Source organism: Syngnathus floridae, chromosome 12 (genome assembly GCF_059516105.1).
Source record: "Syngnathus floridae isolate MCC-2025c chromosome 12, RoL_Sflo_1.0, whole genome shotgun sequence".
Classification (NCBI taxonomy): Eukaryota; Metazoa; Chordata; class Actinopteri; order Syngnathiformes; family Syngnathidae; genus Syngnathus; species Syngnathus floridae.
The window spans coordinates 1,655,265-1,674,995 of NC_142424.1; the positions used below are offsets into that span (position 1 = coordinate 1,655,265).

General features: G+C 45.7%; 2 protein-coding genes across 7 annotated transcripts in view; one reads left to right on the plus strand and one right to left on the minus strand.

The window, feature by feature from the left end:
- The window catches only part of fibcd1b (fibrinogen C domain containing 1b), a 92,005-nt gene extending 77,343 nt beyond the window's left edge, over window positions 1-14,662 (minus strand). For 2 of the 4 annotated variants that reach the window (XM_088392457.1, XM_088392455.1), the window contains exons 1-5: window positions 14,517-14,630; window positions 12,343-12,418; window positions 11,704-11,816; window positions 9,727-9,828; window positions 9,528-9,576 (exon numbers count right to left, since the gene is read on the minus strand). The gene's annotated coding sequence lies outside the window, so the exon portion shown is untranslated. Of the gene's footprint in view, window positions 1-9,527; window positions 9,577-9,726; window positions 9,829-11,703; window positions 11,817-12,342; window positions 12,419-14,516 lie in introns of all 4 variants that reach the window. The other 2 variants (XM_088392458.1, XM_088392456.1) reach the window with 2 other exon arrangements.
- The window catches only part of lamc3 (laminin, gamma 3), a 38,891-nt gene continuing 31,554 nt past the window's right edge, over window positions 12,395-19,731 (plus strand). Inside the window, exons 1-3 of one of the 3 annotated variants that reach the window (XM_088392437.1) lie at window positions 12,395-12,441; window positions 15,786-15,987; window positions 16,103-16,427. In XM_088392437.1, the coding sequence (XP_088248563.1) occupies window positions 15,898-15,987; window positions 16,103-16,427 (415 nt within the window). In that variant the 5' untranslated portion in view covers window positions 12,395-12,441; window positions 15,786-15,897. Of the gene's footprint in view, window positions 12,442-12,738; window positions 12,990-15,785; window positions 16,428-19,731 lie in introns of those variants that run through there. The other 2 variants (XM_088392436.1, XM_088392438.1) reach the window with 2 other exon arrangements.

Genomic DNA, 19,731 nt, shown 5'->3' on the forward strand with positions numbered 1-19,731 from the left:
GTGTCAATAGCGGCAAGCGCCCTCCTCACACCGTCGGCAGAGAGGCGCAGGGGCTGCTCGTGTGGGGGGGGAGTGGTCTTCAGCGGGCAAGTGCTGTTCTGGGCGTCGAAGCGAGCAAAGAAGCGGTTCAGATCGTTCAGCAGACGGACGTCGCCCTCACAGCTCCTCGGCGCGGGCTTGTAGTCCGTGATGGTCTGAATGCCCTCGGTCCCTGTATCACCGATGCCAGAGTCTGGTCCGCATTTCTGGCAGTAAGTCGGATTCGTTCCCAGTGAGGGTTGGACTCCGCCAAGGCTGCCCTTTGTCACCGATTCTGTTCATAATTTTTATGGACAGAATTTCTAGGCGCAGCCGAGGCGTTGAGGGGGTCCGGTTTGGGGACCTCAGCATCGCGTCTCTGCTTTTTGCAGATGACGTGGTGCTGTTGGCTTCTTCAGGCCGTGATCTCCAGCTCTCGCTGGAACGGTTCGCAGCCGAGTGTGAAGCGGTCGGGATGAGGGTCAGCACCTCCAAATCCGAGTCCATGGTCCTTGATCGGAAAAGGGTGGAATGCCCTCTCCGGATCGGGGATGAGATCCTGCCCCAAGTGGAGGAGTTCAAGTATCTTGGAGTCTTGTTCACGAGTGAGGGGAGGATGGAGCGTGAGATCGACAGGCGGATCGGTGCAGCGTCGGCAGTAATGCGGACCCTGTACCGGTCCGTTGTGGTGAAGAGAGAGCTGAGCCAAAAGGCAAAGCTCTCAATTTACCGGTCGATATACGCTCCTACCCTCACCTATGGTCACGAGCTATGGGTCGTGACCGAAAGAACGAGATCTCGGATACAAGCGGCCGAAATGAGTTTTCTCCGCAGGATGTCCGGGCTCTCCCTTAGAGATAGGGTGAGAAGCTCGGTCATCCGGGAGAGACTCGGAGTAGAGTCGCTACTCCTCCACGTTGAGAGGAGCCAGATGAGGTGGCTCGGGCATCTTATCAGGATGCCTCCTGGACGCCTCCCTGGGGAGGTGTTCCGGGCATGTCCCACCGGTAGGAGACCCCGGGGACGACCCAGGACGCGCTGGAGAGACTATGTCTCTCAGCTGGCCTGGGAACGCCTTGGGATCCCCCGGGATGAGCTGGACGAAGTGGCTGGGGAGAGGGAAGTCTGGGAGTCCCTCCTGAAGCTGCTGCCCCCGCGACCCGACCCCGGATAAGCGGAAGAAGATGGATGGATGGAAAGCCGCTCTCGTGTGATGTGCTTCACCCAACGTCACAATTCGGTTCTTGACGTTTTTCGCATCACGTTTGGGTTGAACTCCGAATCCTACGACTTTTTTGGGACGCATTCCAATTCACTCAAGTCACTCGGCGGCAAAGTCGAAAAGACAAACAGACGTCTAGGCGAGTTAACCAAGTGTAAAAAAGTGCATTAGGAGCTTGAGGTCTCGAATGACGATCTCGTTGAGCAAAGATGTCTCGATAGCGCCTTGTTAGACATTCCAACAATGCGAAGGCTCTTTAAATGCTAACAGGGCCTCTCACACTTGTTATCACACGCACCTTCAGGAGCACGGAGGAAATCAAAAAATCCACGACGAGCCTCGGCATTTTGCCCTCAGGGCTCGGGCCAGACGGATCGGCCGCAACGGGAGCGGGGGGGGGGGGGGGGAGGACGACGGGCATAGGTGTTGATTGTTCTCCCGGCATTAGTCCATATTTGCGCTAAAGCACATCAGGTTGTTATTGAGTGATTCTAAATTGACTTGGCAATTCTCTGAGAGGCGCCGAGCGCCGGAGAAGAATAACAATGAAGGCGCTTGCCACGGAAGCCGGCGGGGGAGAGGAGCAAGTGGAAAAAGGAAAAGGGCGGACTTATCAATAAGCAATTCATTCTAATTGCTAGTTTGAAGCCAGGCCGGGCGTGCAAATGCGCCAAGCAGTCACATCGGCAGCCGTCTGCTCCTCGGGCGCTCATTTTAACGCTAAAGCGGTAAAACTATAAACACCCGACCAATTAAAACACAATTTGACTTGACGCTATTAACGTTTAACCTGCTCGCCCATTGCTAGCGGAAACACGTTTAGAAAAGGCGACCTTAGAGCAGAGGTAGCACAAATACTCGCATTACGATTTAAACACAGTCACCTAGTGATGAAATTTTGAACGCACGACCAATTAAAACACAAACTTACTCAACATGATTAACTTGACATTTAGCTCCCGGATACAAGTTTAGCTTAAGCTAGCTAGCTAAGAGCAGAGGTGGCAAAAATACTCGCGCTTTGTTTTTAATTAGAGGCGCAATGTTAGAAAAATGGTAAAAGCTCTCGAACTAATATACTCGTACCTTTGATTCATTCCTCTCTTCGGAGAGCGTAAAGAACAAAGCGAACACGTCGTTCACGCATGCTAATACATAACCGTGATGAAGAAAAAAAACACCAAAGCATAATCAAGGCAAAGTGAGCCTACTATGTCAGGATTAATTTGTTGGTAAACATGAACCAAACAGACGTACGTAAAGCGTGTCTTTATTGTGCGGGCAGGATGACTGCGGGAGCTCTGCCGAGCTCACATATGAGTCACGCTGAGAGGTGCCATTAATACCCTACTACTATTGACCAGCGGCCGCCCACGAAACGCTGTTGCCATGCACAGCTGGATGGATGAGCTCTTCAAGCGGCAAATGGCAAGTCAGAAAATGTGCTGGAACACACTGCGAGTGTAATTATGTAAAACGCCGCCACAAAAAACTGCAAGTAGGCTACCGACAAAACGATGAGGATGGAATATGGAATGTAAAGCGGCAAAGAGATTTCGATCATCTGCTGCGGCGCCATCTAGCAGCCATAGGGAAAAACAATCGCAAGTGATAAAAGCTAGCCTCCTCGCTGGGGAATTACTATATCTCTTTAGCAGTCACGCTAAACTTCAGTACTTGCAAACACTTCCTAATGCGTGTGGCACAACCTTTAATATCGCGCCAGCATCAAGGAGCCGGCTGTCACTTTCAATCACGATACATATCACTCGCGTTAGCTACGTCTAATTAGCAAAAGGCGAGTAAAAGTCGCCCCTGGGAAGCTAGTTTTCCTTTTTCCTAATTGGCGCATTAATTGGAAAAACACATTGTGCTTGCCTGCCGCCCAGTACAGCCGCTCGTGAAACTATAACGCCGTGACACGTGGCGAGAATTCGAGGCGACAACCACAGATCAGTTCAACCAGCTGCGTGTTGTTTTCTATTTCTAATAACTTGACATGCTTGCATGATTCTAATATTATGAAGAGTTGCCAGGAGCCATGAATGGGCCCGCTCACCCCCTCAAATGTTTGAAAGGATGATATTTTGTCAACATGCTCCAGCCACTTTAGATGGCGTGAACTAAAAAAAAAATACTTCTCAGTGATTTAGCGTCATGGATAACTGCTTCCTATTTGGTCCCAATTTTCTTGCACGAGTTTGTCAAATTGCTCGGGAGTCACTAAAAATGGATGCTTTGACGGTTGACGTCGGGCATAACCCAAGCCTTCGGAATTAGATATATAATATTCCTCGTAATGGACGGAGGGTTCACAAAGCGGAAAGAGGCAGTGGACAAGTGAGCATTCTCCGAGAATACATCAAGATGATGTTCCGCGGGGATCACCGGCTTAATGAATGCCTCTGGCAACAGAAGGCCGGTAAGAAGAAGGAGCCAGATGGGCTGTCATGGAAAGACGAGACCCTGTATGGCATGTACACTGACAAATTGAACAAGTGGCTGACATGGAGCAAATATACCTGTGGCTGGACTGAAAGAAAGCACCGAGGCGCTAATCATGGCGGACTGAGAACCTCAACACACGATCTATATATTTCCGAAATATGATAAAAAATGGAATCAAACAGGCATCATCTATTCATCCGCAATCACGCCGCACTTGTAGCCATCTGAGGGGCGAGGCGGGGTAGATGCTGCACTAATCACCTGTCAATCACCCGACTCATGCGCTCACAAACATGCTTACGTTTTCTAAACCTCGAAACGCGATTCTTGACATGAAAACACAATCTTTTTTTTTGTGTGTAAGCTGATGTTGCGCCTAAGCACGTATAACTGTATAGCTCGACTGGACCCCGGTTGTCAGCCCCACTTCCAAGAATGGCGTTACGCTCCCATAGTGGGGACGTCAACACCATTTTATGTAAACCTGCTACAAAACCAGCGCAGATCCAGTCTGGCGTTTTGGCATGTTCTACTCCCGAGGAGCGCTACTCTCCTCTTAACTTTAGCAGTGCACCGTTCCCGAAGCTGTCAAACATGGCTCCTCATTATCGTGTTCTCCCCCCTCTCCCTCCAACCCTCTTCATCCTCTTCCGCAGGATCGAGAAGATCCAAAGCACGCAACAGACAGAATTTGCAGCAGAATAACCTCCATCTTGTGGAACAAGACTTTTAAATGAATCACAATTGCTGAGGTGTGTAATTTTTGGGAATTATGCACATCAGCTACATTTTTCTTGTTTCTCAGCCCACGGGCGGCACAGCTAAAAAATGCATTGGGAAGAAAGATTGGGGGGGGGCGTTCTGGAGTTGTTGGCAGACTTGTGCTGGGAGATTTTTTTCTCCACTGATCATTATGGGTGCAAATACTGCAGTGGTGAATACCGCAGTTCGAAGCAAAGATCTCTAGAATCCCGCGAGGCCCGCCACGCCGCCATTTCCTTTCGCCGGCCGCCTTTTGAGCGTTTGGCGTCGTCGCTCCATGGCAAGCGCTATTAATCCGATACCTTTTATATACCGCCGCACGTCGAGCTTCTCAAAGTAATTGTACACCGCTGTGCAGTAAGACAAATGGTTTAATTATTCATAAGAGCGCAACGGTTTCAAACATGATATTTCAGCCCCCGTGGAGGATGAGGAAAAAGTTGTTTTGCTACTTTCGGCAGACAGAACAAGGACGAGTAGATGATTATTATTTATTGTTTGCTACCGAGTGTATTTGTCCCTGAATCACCGGGGAAACAAATGAATACAAATAAATAATAAAACAGAATTTAAACAAAAGAAAAAAAATTGAATAAAACCATACTCGTCAGCTTAAGCAAAGGCTGGGAGGTAGCTGCTTCTCTACTTTTCAAGACAATTATTAAAATGATTCATTGATGAAAGGATCCTCGATTGTCGAGACTCATTTACGTCATTTGGACCCAATGCCACCTTGGGTATTACGATTTACGCGTTTCTGCAAAACCTTCAATCGATCCTACTTAAAAAAAATCTTCACGCCAGACGTATTTTGAGAGCTACTTGGAAAAGATATTGCCTATGAGAGGTACATTATGCTACTTTTCATGTCCCCCCTCACCCCAACCTCCCTCTCTCTTTTCCACCGATCAATAATCGCCTCATGATTCATGCTGTGTCAAGGCCTCGTGAGTTGCTCGCTTCGCATTGTTGGCTCGGGAGCGGATGTTCTCGCATACGTTTCTGTACATACATCAAGCATATGGCTCCTTATGCCACGACAGAGGCGAGGTAATGCCTGGCTCGGAGCGGCGCTTTAGGTGCACTTAGCTGTACACCGGCGGCGTGATTGGAAGACTAATGACGAGCGAGTGACTGCGACGTGTTTGAGTTTTAAGAGCCGGTAATTACAGTCATTTTTGTTTTATCTCGGTAATAAGTCACTGACGGTAGCTTTAACGAGATGTTACTCCCCCCCACACGGACGCACACCCCCATTTTAAAACAGTTCCTGGGAGTCTTAATAACATGTCTGTGGCAACCTTTCGTCAAAGTGCCTAAAGCATTAAGAATATAGGTTTTATTGTTGAAAGCAGCTCGTACTTATGGAGTCAGCACAAACTAAATTCGCCATATTCCTGATCAAATTTGATGGTCTTTCTCACTATAACGTTTTATTGCAATCTGTCTAGCCCAAATTTTGTTTATTTCTGCTTTTCATTCTTTTGCGGTTTTGCAATATCGTCGACGAAAGCATTTGTGGTAAAATGTTGACATTTTCTCGTCTCAATCGGATATAGATTGTTGATATTGCAGCGTAGCCTTGTTAAAGTCATCAATATAGTGGACCCACTTGCTGATATTGAAACGCGTGGCGACAAAGCTGTCGCCATGACGCGGCGACATACCGTATGACTTTTACAGTCGCGGTGGATTGCTTGTCCTGACATTCATAGTTATTACAACACAACAAATGTAAAGGTCGCTTAAGAGGAGAAGGGTGCGGGAGGGGGCGGGCAATGGCCGTGGTTTGACTGTGGGATTTGAAATGAGATTTCATTAGGCGTGTAATCGCATTAGCAATGTTAATAAAGAAGCTTCATTACGGGAAAGGAGACTTCAGACGCGCGACAGGTGACCGGGGCCGGCTGTCCTTGGGGAAATTTGTGTGATACACCGCTCGCTGTTCTCTCGCTATTCCCAATAAGACACAGAAAAGTGTCTTATTTATTTTATTTTTTTCATTTCAATTTGTATTTATCTTATTTATTTTTGTTGTTTTTCTATTTTGCCAACACGATTATTTTCACTTTAGCGGTAGGCGGGCTAGCTAAGGCAAAGTTTGGCTTCTATCGCTCTTGTCCAAATGACATCTTTCAGTCATTCGTACTGTCAGATCTACTCAATTATCTTCCCCTCCAAGGTTTCTTTGCCTAAATAACATCAGAGCCGACGACAAAACATTTGTCGGCGTGGCTGACATCTGAGGATCATATCGGACAAAAAAGGGGAGATTGCCATCGCGCAATCTTGTTTGGCGTGTTGCATTTTGCTAATCAATTTGCGGCGTGACAGCTCTCCCCCCGCCGTGCTCCAGCTCATTTTGTTTGCTAATGAAAATAAAATTGGCAGCTCCAGTCAGAGGAGCATAAATTACATGCAGATATTGGCCGTCATAAATAGCCCAGCCAAGTGGACATGCCGCCGGATGAAAGCTCGGGAGGAGACGCCGGTTCGATAGATTAATAACAGCTGCCCTTTCCCTGTTATTCCCCAGGCGGGCGAGCAAAAAAAGAACATTGAGTATACACGCTATTATTGCAAACGTGCCTTTGAGTGTGGAAAGGGAGTCCCAAAAGTCACTATTTGCGTTGTTTTCTCTCTCAAATTTTGTTTCAGGTATTATTGAGACAGACGTGAGGCCGTCAGTATTTGACAGCTTTGCCGTTTTTGTAAACATCTCATTCCGTTCCTCATGGCTCGCGAGTTGACATTGGAGAAGCGTTGCAAAACTGCCACTGCCTGCCAAGAAGGTTTTTGTCCCTCACGGCGGTTTGTCGCCAGTTCTTCAGCAATCCTAAGGCCAGATGGCAGTTATTTACAGAACAACTTTGCTCGGGTCACGCTGCACAACTTGACCTTTTATCGCATCCCGCGCGTTTTCTTTGGCATTCCGGAGAGAGTATCAGATACCTCCACCTTACTTCCTCCCACTTCGACCTTCTCCCGAAACAACACAGACGCTCGAATAAAAAGAGCAATTTATCAGTGTTAGCTACACGCGGGAGGAGAACCTGGGATCTGGAGCACTACGGCGAGGTTCGTTGTTATTGTGCATCTCCGAATAAATATTCCATTACAGCGCTACGCTCCAGAGTCTGCGCAAGGCCCTAGTTTTGTATTTGATGATCATACACGGAACGGATAGCTGGCTAATAGCTAGCTGAAGATACGAATATTTGGAAAAAACGCAATCCAACTACAAACAGTCCCTGTAGCTTTGCTATCAGGAACCGTCATGACGACCCAAAATGCGACAGACCCCCCCAAAAAGACGAATTAAATTTTAAAAAGCATCAGGCACTCACTTGCGTCATTAGTTGTTCAACGCAATCGTAGCCCGCCGGCAATAGTGCGCCACTTACCTTTTGATATGACGAAAAGAGTATACCCGAGGGTCGCGATCGGCGACGATAGCGTTAATCGAGTTGGACGTGTGTATGGAACAGCGATGAGGAGGCACGCGGGCAAACTTAATCCCGACATATTCATCCATCAAAGTCATTTAGTGACGAAAGGTGGCAAACGGGACCGTTGCGTATGGATTTTGTGCCATTGTAGCAGGAAACCGGCTAATGAATCTCAATGACTCGCAATTACCGCCTCTGTAGTTACACACAACACCGCCATCGGCTGAGCGTGTCGAGCGGAGGCGGTGGGGGGAAAAGGGAGGGGGGGTCTACAGACGAAACGAACCCCCAGGGTGGCGGCTGGTGAGCGGGCGCCATTGATTCCGCTCCGAGCGGCGTCTTTATTAAAACCCACATGTGAAGCGTGCGCTTGCAGAACCAAAGCCCCGAGACATTTCATTTGATGCATTGGCCGTTCTACACTTACCTTTTCACGTAGTACCTCCAAGCATGTGTACACACCCAATAAAAACATCTTAAGGTGAGTTTGAATAAAGTGCTTCCTTTCGAAGGTACGGGTGGGTGTCGTCTGAAACCGCGATATTCCGCACTATAAAAAGCGTTCCTTTGATCGATGCGTGCCTGTCACGTTTATTTCAATCAGGAGGTCGCCAAAACTAAAAATCACTCAATAGACTAACGGCATGTTAATGTGGAAATTTACCGCACTTGGTCGTCTTTATTAAATGTGAAGTCGGCATTTTATTCTTATTTTAGTCTTACTCATGCCTGAGCTGATGTGCGTCACCAGGCACCGTTTTAGCCGCTGGCACACTTTTCCTCCGACAAAAAAAGAAAGTCACAGGCAAACGCAAATAGTACAAAAAGATGGTTTAGTATACTTCCCCCACTTTTTGACTCAGAAGTGACGTGTTTTTTTTTTTTTTTTTTACACATCATTGACTTGTATTACGTCGGGAAGAAAAAGGCACTCGGACGGTTCCGAGCGAGCGACCTGTAACTGGCTTCGAGTCCGTGTTTGGAATTGAGACTTAAAATTATTCCCGGCCTGTTTTCTCCGCACCGGTAGAGGCGGTGGAGCAGGTGTATTGATTTATGTTAAAGAAGTGCTCTAGCGTGTGTCTGCTCCCCTTCACAGTCTAATGAATGTGACTCAATGCCTTTTGGACACAAGAACTGCTTGCCATCATCTCCCGCCCCTCCCCATTCCACGATCAATGGCCCTCTACAGGAGATGAGGACTTTGCCTTAAACCTATGCACGTCTTTGTAAGCGCGACCTTATCGCCTCCACGCGCGACACGTAGCCGACCGCCTCCGATCGCTTCCACGATAGATACCATTAGCGGCGTGGTAAAAACGAGCTACCGAGATGTCCGCGCCCGGATTTTCTGATGCATAACCTTTAAATTACTGACGTTTCAAAGCGGAGCTCAGAACGCCGTGACATAGCTCCAGCAACGGGCGGTCGGAAACTTTGAATCGGAGTGTGTACTCGAGCCTGACGCCGATGCGGTTGGAATCGTTAGCGATGCGGCATTCGAACTTATTAGCTAGTCTTCCCCGTCCGCGGGGCGGTGCAGGACTTGGTATCAATGCATCACAGCCTTGTAATATTTCTACAGAACATAACGACATGTGTACTTTGAGATCTAATCCAAGACTGACCTGCATCCTCGGGTCTTGTATGTTTGTGGGCCACAACCAGGGTAAATACCTTCAAAACCAGAACAGAACAGTAATAAGGATTTGTACTGCCCAGCATTGACCAAGTGTGGCTAATACGCAATAGCCGCCACATTTGGCAACAGTGATTGTTCCCCGGGGTCCGTAACAGAAATGAATCGAAAAACAACTTCCTGCTCACCTGCTTTTTTTTTTTTTCCCATATGATGCTTAATCAGGTCACGTGATGAGGCGATTCATGTTGTGAATTGACTCCGATGACCCGCTGTATCCTCAGTCCGTGCTATGTTTGCAATAATGATGACAGGAAATCATTAGCCACTGATATCATGCAGGTATACCGAACCAAGGACAAAACGTCCCAAACACACGTGTGGGAAGATGTGTTGTTACTGTTTTGATGTGCCTGGCTAAGATGTTTGCGTGCCCGTTTTTCCGGCGATATCAGAAAAACCTGGCATTCAACAGGGTGTGTAGACTTTTGCTATCTACTGTAGTTCCACATGATTTCTGTAGAACAAAACATCAGACACAATAGATGGGGATAAAGTGGCCTCACGGAGTGATCTTAGTCTGATCCAAGTCTTTGGAGAGGGCAATAACGCCGTCTGATAAATTGCACTATAAATGTCATTGGAACTCAACAGTGAGTGCATGGGAAAGGGACGGCGCTAATTCCTGGCAGTGATAATCCCATACGACTCACTCTCCAAACATTATTAGGACTCAGATTTATGGCCAAGAACATTCTGGTCATGTCAGTGCTTTTATTTGCGGATTTAATCCCCCGTGCTTTGCCGGCTTAGTGTCACTTAGCGTATGCTTGCTTGTTAGGATGATGACAACCTCGACCCATTCACCGCAATCATTTGCTGTAATTAAAGGGGGAGAATAACCCCCCCCCCCCCCCACACACACACACACACACACACAAAATGTAGTTATAAGTGTTATGATATGGTTGTAGTGCTTGCGCAAAATCGGAGCACTCTTTAGCATCTGCCCATGTTTCGTTTCTTCGCAAAAAAAGCACGTCGTCACGGCAACAGTATGCGAACCAAATAAAAAGCTCTGGATAACTTTACATCTTAAATGTCTTTGGATAAAACACCTTAAATTTAAAAAGAATTCTAGGTTTGTTAAAATATGAGCTCAATAAGGCCAAAAATGGCGCCAAATTCCATAGTAAAGTCAAAATGGGAGACTTCCTGTTAGGTTTTACATATAGCTCCAAAAGACATTTGGTGAGGTTTTGGGCTATTACGTAGTATGCCTTGCAGTTTTCGCAGATCTGCTAAGGACCCGTTTCTGTACTCATATCACATTTATTACAAGGTCCGATGTGCATGCAAAATTTGGTGAGCTTTCCCAATTCCTTACGGGTAAAAAAGAATTTCTGCAGAGACAATCGGCCCTGATAAATATTGGATGCTCCAACTTTTTGCCTTGGCCTATTGGGGGCAGTGTTATGATGTACTTGGATGGTGATACATACCAAGAAGAGAAGAGTAGAAGAAGAAAGTTGCAATGGTGCTCTCGTAATACATTGTAGTTTTAACAGATAGTTATTTTTTGTTATGAATATTGCTCTATTACCTGTCCAGATGTGCTCCGACGGTGTTTGCATTAGAATATTTGTTATTTGAAGGAATATCACTACCAGAATTCAATATTAATTTTCTATTGGCCGGCCAATGGGATTTTACATTGTTTACATGTTTCTACATCTGTCTTGTATTTAAACAAGTGTCATTCTTTAGGTTGTGTGTTTAGTTTAACGGTAAAACCCAGGTGGGATGTCATTAAATAAGATTCCACGCAATTCAAACTAAATATTTACACTTGAGCCACTGTCGAATATGAAGGATGACGTGAGAGACGAGCAAGGGGGGGGGGGAAAGTGAGCATCCTATGATTAATGGTGGACCTGAACGGGAACAAGGTGTCCTTTTTTAAAGGCGAGAAGGGATCACATTTATCTGTCACAGAGGGTGTTGGCGACACGAGTGCTTCTGTTATGCCTGTAGATAATCGCCACTCGGTAGCGCCGCTGAGGGAATTCCAAGTAGTCTTCACTGACACTAAATGCAAATAACCACCCAGTCTTCTTCTATTCAATGTTACATAGGCACACGATGTCGTCTGTCATTGTACTCACCTGATGGAAAGGAAAAGTATGTTTTTAACTGTTGGGGCATGCTGAACAGCTTTTGTCGAGGGGATTTGCAGAGCGATTGCTGGAGCTGAGTTGATTTGGCTGGAGTGTCGTAGCTACAAAACAAAAAAGAAGAGTTGGTTCAGCAAGTATTATTGGAAATGGCTTACTTTGATATTGAATAACCTGCTGTAGCACTGTTAGTTTAGAGACTCGTTGAGCAAGACACTGCCGAACACTGAAATATTGATGAGTTAAAAAAAAAAAAAAAAACACTGACATTTTATACAATTTCTAGAATACACTATCAACTCAAGTTTGCTCAGTGGGACTGAAAACATACAGCTTCCTAAAAAAACACGAATAATATCCGTCTTCTGGCATAGTATACTTGTGAATATATAACATTTGTACCACAAAAAAACTGTAAGAATAAATTTAAATGTAAAAAGATGGTAAAATAAACGATGTGGTAGAAACGACGAGGCTCGGGTCACTACGTTTCAATTTAAGGTGGTTCGCAGTGTAACACAATCTAACTGTGATTAAATGTCGACAAGACCTACCAAATAGACATACTTTGTGTTAATTTTCTGTATTAAACATTAATATATCCGTATTTTTTGGGTACTTAAAGATTACCTTCGTTGAGGGTTGAAAGATGGCAGGTGCATGGCGGGAACCAATCAAGGAAGGAGCGTCGCATCTGTGACGTCATCTGCGATGGCCGCGTGACCAAAAGTAAATCGTGATTTTTAATTAAAATATGTTGATTTTTCTACTTTAACACGAACTTAAATATGGCATTTTGGGCAGGAAACCGACTGGGCACTCGGCCCGGGGTTGAAAATCCTATTTCACCGTTCAGAAGGTTGATTGCAAAACTTCTTTGCAGGTCTAATTAAAAGTAAAATAGTGAAACTGAATAAGCTGTTCTTGCGTGATTTGCTTTGCGTTGGGGGGGATGTAAGGACAAGTTAACATGATCCTATTATTTTTGCTAATGATTGAAACACCTCCAAGGCGGCTCAAGAAGGCTTTTTTTTTTCTTGTTTGTAATTTTTTCCCCTCTTGACTCACGGAGGTCCTTGACAACAAACATTTATTTTTTTTAAGAAATGAAAGGACAGCCCTGGAGGTATTGTTTGCACCGAGAGCCCGGCTGCGTAATTGTTTGAGAAATGCTCCTGGCATATATTTCCAATGATTTTGCTCCCTCCTATCTTAATTAACTGTATCACGGGCGAGGGACGGCTTGGAGTGCGACGTTACGGGGGCGAATGTTTATTGTAAGTGCTTGCAAAACAACAGCCTTGACACCTTTTTATGATCCAAACGTCCAAATCGTGGCTGGTGCAATTTTTTTCTTTTCCTTTTTTTTTCTTAAGTGCAAAATTACATTTGTAATACATTTACATGCGAGTCTCGCTTGAAGCCAGCCCGTGCGTTGCATTTAAATGGAGACAATGGGGGGGATTAATATGCTGAGTGATTGCTGAATCTGTCTTTCTCAGACCTACAGTCTACTCGTTATAAAACCAAAGTACTAGATGAAAAGCAGGATGGAGGCGGTTTGTAGTGTGGGACGTTGGGCCAAACCAGCACGAAGCATTCGGAATATTCACTTTCAATGTGATTTTTGATACGCTAATTGCACTCCACTCAGTGTCATGGTTATGGACTTTTCCCTCTCCCTCTTGGCCCAATTTGTACAGAGATAAAGTGAGATAAAATACAGAAGTGTCTTGAAAATGTGGTTAAAAAGTCAAATACTGCATCATGCAAATATGCGACATTGTACGTGTTTAGGATATGAAATATGCAAATGTCACACAGCAGAGACAACACATTAGTATGATTGAAATGCAATGAAGTGGTTGTCTCCAATAGAGGCAGAAATAAGATGTAAATATGGTACGTTCGCAGCGTTGAGCGTGTTCTATCGAAGGTAGCGTGTATTAAAAATATCAATATAACAGGAGTGATGCAAATTTCATGCCCGCTGACAGAAATGTAATAACGTACACAATAAAGATTTCCACATCTTTAACCTAAATTATTCAAGAATGCCTCTCCTTGCACAAAACTTTGGTATTAAACACTTTCTCTTCATAGTTTCCAGCATTTGGATGATGAAGCTGTCTGAAATATGCTGTTAGTGATTAGAAGTTGCTGCAAAGTCAAGTAACTCCTAACCTTTTTCTTTCAATGGAAAGATGGAGCTATTTGGTATACTTGATCGAAATGCACCACTCGCAAGTGGGGAAAAAGTCCGATGAAATGAAAAGCAATAATCTGATTTCTGCTCGGCTAACGGATGCTTTCAAGAAGACACAACAAGTTGCTAAACTAACTGGTCACTGTCTATGCCAACAAATTTATTTTTACTTTTTCGCACTTCAAATTCTTGTTTGACTTCCTGCTTCAGATATTTCGAAGCTAGCGTCCCACTTCACTCGATAGGAGTGCACATCTCGATGAGACGGCTTAAAAGTATTTCTGTGTTAAAACTCTGGGAAAAAAACAGCAAGCCCTGTTTTATGTATGAAACCAGAACAAACACTCGAGCCCAGAATTTTGATTACTTGGTAGAGTATGACGGACGTCTCTTCTCTTTGCACTCTCTGCACTACTAGCTGTATTGTGTGCGAGGCATCCATTAGTGGCGTCCCCCCCCCCCCCCCCCCCAAAAAAAAAACAACACAAAATGAATGACCATTCATCCATTAGCGTTGGTTATGAACTCGATGGTGCTACTCATAAAACACCTACGTGAAAGAGCGCGTAGGCCGGAGTGTTGTTGCGCGCGGCCGTACCTGCTAATGATGTCACGCTCGGTTGAAAGAAGAGCTTCGAGAGGAACCCGGATAATGTCTGCCAAGTGCCGGCGCCAAACAAAGTGCATATGGATCAAGAAACTGCTTTCATCTTGCTTACTCTTCTCTCAACCTTTGTTTTTAACCCGAGAATATATATTGTACATGAAGAAAATCGGACACCAAAGGAAAAAAACAATTGTCACTTAAAGGTCCTTAAAGTGCAGAGGATCATAAAGCATCAACATCAAGCGACGAGCACAAAGAAACTCCTTAGTAGCCTTCATAACACAAAAGCACAAACTGAATTGGGATTTTTGGATAAATTCGCAAACTCGCGTGTTAGCATGTGACACAAATATGAACTCATTGAACTTTACATAGCATAATAAATGCTATTTTGAGTTCGTTTAAGTCAATTGGCATCTCGGCAGGCGGCGCGGCAATAAACGTATGCTACGTATTCAATCCACGCAATAAACGTCTGTTTGTATCGGGTTGCGGCGAGCCACAGTTAAAAAGCCATGAAGCCGTGGTGGAGAGCGACAAAGGAATTGACAGCTAACTGATGCGGCTCCTTTTCGCAAAGCGCCAGCCTGAGTGCAGACAGCTTCAATAAATCAAGGCAACGGCACGGCGGCATGTGCAAAATTTACCGTAAATCCCCCTCGGGATCATAAATGTACACCTTCCCGGCGCATCCGTCGGCCCTGGCCGTCTTTGTTTGCCCAATGTAATTGTGTTGTTCGGTTCTTTCTTTATTTATATATTTTTAAACAGATCTGTGCACAATTCAAACACAATTGATCTCTGTGAGCTCTTGCAGAGCTTTAGGGTTGGCTTATGCATATTTAAATGTTTTTTTGCCTCTGTGTGTTTTCCCTTAACAAAGATACCGGCACTAATTTGTATTGGGCGACTTTAGTTCCTTATGAAGATGGAAATGTTCAGCATGAATCATTTAAATGCTTCCATCAACAAAACAGAACATCATGAAAAAGTTAAACACACAGAGTTGGATCTCAATTGGAAAATACAATCATCCCGCCCACCTACCTACCTTTTTTTTATTAAATCGAGACAGGTGGTCAGCCACTAGCTTGGCACATTTACGCAAACACTCACTCCAGAAGGCCGGAGCAAGGATTCTAACCCAACCGACCTCAAAGCAGTGAGATGATTGCGCTAACTACTCACCAACCGTGTGGCCTAAACATTCAGAATAAAAAAACGAGAATCGTGCCTTTGAAGCTTCTTGTGTTCCACCAGCAGATGGAGGAATGCTCCTGGTCTGACATGGTCGCCCCAATGCCGCCCACTGACGAGCCCCCCCCCGTCCCTGGACCCTCCTCCTGCATGGACCTTCACAGAGGGAGAACATATGTTGAGGCCGGAGAGAGCCGGCTGGGATGAGTTTGGCTGCGGGGCTGCTCTTTGTGTATTTTCATCCCTCCCATCAAAGTGGTGGAGTGTGAGCCATTTTTGTGTGTGTGAAGTGTAGATGCGGAAAGCCGGGCGATTGAAGCCGTCGTGTCGAAATGGATGCCCGTCTCGCCGTGTGGTTTCATCTCCTGGCCCTCCTCCAGCCTCCGGCCGGCGCTTCCATGGACTCCTGCTACGACGACGGGACGGCCTCCCCTAGCCGCTGCTTGCCCAAGTTTGAGAACGTGGCCTTCAATCGCAGCGTGGTGGTGTCCAATCAGTGCGGCGTCACGCCCGAGGACTACTGCATGCAGATGGGCTCGGCGGCACGCTCGTGCCACCGCTGCGACGCTTCGGTTCCGGATTACAGCCACAGCGCTGCCCTGCTGACCGACTTCCACCGGAACGACGAACCCACGTGGTGGCAGAGTCAGTCCATGTACTATGGTGTCCAGCACCCAAATTCCATCAACCTCACCCTCCATCTGGGTAAGGACTAAATGTCATTGCTCACCAAAACAGCAGCGACAATGCACGTTAAGTCTTTTTGTACGATGCTAACGTTTATCAAGCATTGCCGCTTACTGTCGACAGTCTGAATTGACGTCAAAATGCCTTCGGGCTCGTATTGCGAATATTTTGGTACTTTGACGTCAATTTCAGTCAACAGCAGGGGGCGACTCTGGGTAAAATGCCAACCCCCTGAGATGGCTGAAAACTGGTGGATTAGTCTCCTGAATATTTCTAACTTCCCCTTTAAAAAGTCCATTTACCAAAATAAGCTTTCAAGTTGAGTTTTTGTGCTGACCCGATTGGTATTCTCCGACGATGATGTTCTGTTCCCACTTGACTTTTCACTGCTTCGACATGATTGTCCTTTTTGTTTTTATTTCACTTGCCATAACTGACAAACGCATCCGAGTCTGCGACTGATTTCCTGGTTCACGGAGAGGCTGGGAGGTGCACTTGAACTTTTCACAAAGTTCCCGTCGCTCAACTTTGACAATGTTCTCTTTTCGTGCGCTTGTTTAATTTAGCCGGCTTTAAAAAAAAAAACGTCTTATGTTTTGCCATCTCCACGAATAGAAGCAAAATGCTCATGCTGGAAATGAAGATAATAATACTAACAACATAATTGAATGCAGATGGTTGCTAGTGGTTGTGGTGATGGGATTTCACGGGGAAAAGCGCGTTAGCTTTACCGCTTTAGCTTCGCTGACATTTTGGCTCGGGGACGCGTCTTTCCTCGTTTCGTCTGTCCACTGGCACGGGCGTGCTTAATGTCGAACAGCGCGGGCCGTGGCTCAGCCCCGTTTGCGTAAAAACACTTGGACACGGCTCGGAGTCGGAATTGGTGAGCATGAAGCGCCTGCCACCCCCTCGAGGGCTCATCTGAGAGTTTTGTAGGGAGGATTTCAAGTCAATAAGGAGGACATGGAGTTTCTTTTGACATGACAATTTTTTTTTTTTGTCAGCTTGCATCCTTGGTACGGAGAGACACCCCACAGACCTCCGCCAAGGCTGGAACATGGCTCGCTTGCAATATTAATGCATTTCGTGTCTGTGATCAAGGAACAAAGTGCACTAAGTTCCAACTGTCAACCCGATGAGAGTTGACAGAAATCAAAGCGCGCCAACATGTAAAATAGGATTCTCCTTGATATCTTTTAAATTGCTGTCTAAACAAAGCGGAATGAAAGATGTCAACGACTTGTCGTATTGTGTGTCGAGAGGGCAGGAAGTGGATATTTTTTTCCAGCGGCGGCCTATGTTTTTGGAGGTTTTACTTCGATCATTTAAGAGCGTACCGAAAAGTAGCGGCCGGTCGCCGAAGAATATTTGTGATGGATGCGCTGCCCCACAAAGCCATCTGGCCTTCAAGGCCGAGTGACACAACCAAGTGAGAAAAGAAAGAAAATGGATACTTGTGTAAAAAAAAAAAAAAAAAAGATGGGTCGCTCTAAGAACTGAACTGTGCTTGTTTCAAAGGTTTGAAAAGCATGTTACCCATCTGGATGTTGACGGGGCGGGATCTGGACACGTTTGTTGTCTTTTGCTTCTCCAGTCTAAACATGCTCAAGCGGAGGAGAGCTAGGATGACAAACATGGCAGTGGGAGTCTGGAGGCAAACAAAATACGACCAGGGAGGACGAAGCAGTGGGGGGTCTTAGAAAGAAAAAATGCTGCTTAAGAATCAGGGTGATCTTTTTTTTTCCCACTAAAGAGAAACACTCGCATCCTTGAAGTCTGCAGCTGGTTCTCGTTGGGCAACGAACACCAACATCCTGACTCACATCTAAAAACAACAATGACATGTTTGAAAACTCGTGCAAAAGCACCATCGTAAATATTCTCTTCCAGTTTAGTCTGGACGAGAATGTCCGCGAGGTCAAAATGTTCCCACACTGCGTTTTAATAGCTTCCAGATAGATCTACGTTAATAGATCGACTTTACAGGAGCCACTCCGGTGGATTTTCCGACAAGCCCGAAAGGGCCCAGTCGATTATCTTTCTGGGATTATTTCTCGATGGGCCGGCGCAGACTTTAATTGAGATCAGACTCTGGATTTGCGAGGTCGCTTGGGTCATGTGTACGAAGCGACGCGGTCTTCGGATTAACTTAAAACTCTTAGCGGGGGTGTCCACGGATACGTCAAATGAAATGGAATGTCTTAAATTTGACGGATGAAAAAATCTTTCCTACGTATCAAAATCCATAAAGAAACGCAAGATGACCAAGTTAAACTTTTTACGATGTCCGAACTTACTTCGTTTTGATAGCCGTAAATGGAAAGTTGTAATCCTTTAACCGGTTTCAACTAGCCACCTGGAAAAAAAATGAAATACATAGCAAATTTTGAACGATTTAATGATCAAAATGCTTGCGGTAGATAGCTCAGGTCAATAGTCATTTGTTTTCAACAGCAATTGCAATTTTCCATCACCTCCCTTCTTCATCGGTAACCATCCATCGTCTCGGCGTGTTCCCATATTAGCGACTGTAGCTACAGCAACACCGTATGAGCTGTAATGAAATCTCACCCCCCCAACACAGAAATGTGCCCCCCCTCACCACTCATCGAAATCACGAATCATTAAACATGGAATGTGCGAAATTACGCAAAGCATCAGATGCAACTTTGCCTTTCCTCTGTGATGAGTTGTGTCTCGCTGCCGGCGGGGCTGCGGTCACCTCACGCAGAGTCTAAATGAAAATTTAACGATCTTTCGGCTTGGAGAGGAAAGAAACCATTACGGACGGCTGGGAAAACAAGAACGCTTGCGATACCTGGGAGGGGCGCCCCCCACCTCACCCCTACGTTAGGGGAGACCTTGTGTCTAATGATGTCGGACAAATTTCCCCGTAGATGCGAGTGCGAGGACAATCCGTACACAGCCGGCAGCTCAATTACAAGCGTCGTACGTCTTTCATTAGCCGCACCTGAATAGTTTGAAGAGTGTTTGGCAACGAGAAAGGACAAAAGAAACGCTCTCCGGCAGGCGTGGAGTGTTCTCATTTTGTTTCGAGAGCCCACGAGTGGATGGCGTCTTAAATCAACAGTCGGCGCTTTCACGCTGACTGTAAAAGTCGGCCTCTTTTGTTCCCTTGGAAACAATACCGACATGAAATGGTATCAACCGGAGATCGGCCCACCTTTACGAGTACAATGGACTTTTAGTATCTGTGATATAAGGAACGGACTTACCGTATTTTCTATACCTTTCTGACATTTGCCAGAAATCTACGTGTGTGGTTGTTTCACTCCAGCCGATAAAAAAACAAAAGTGCGTT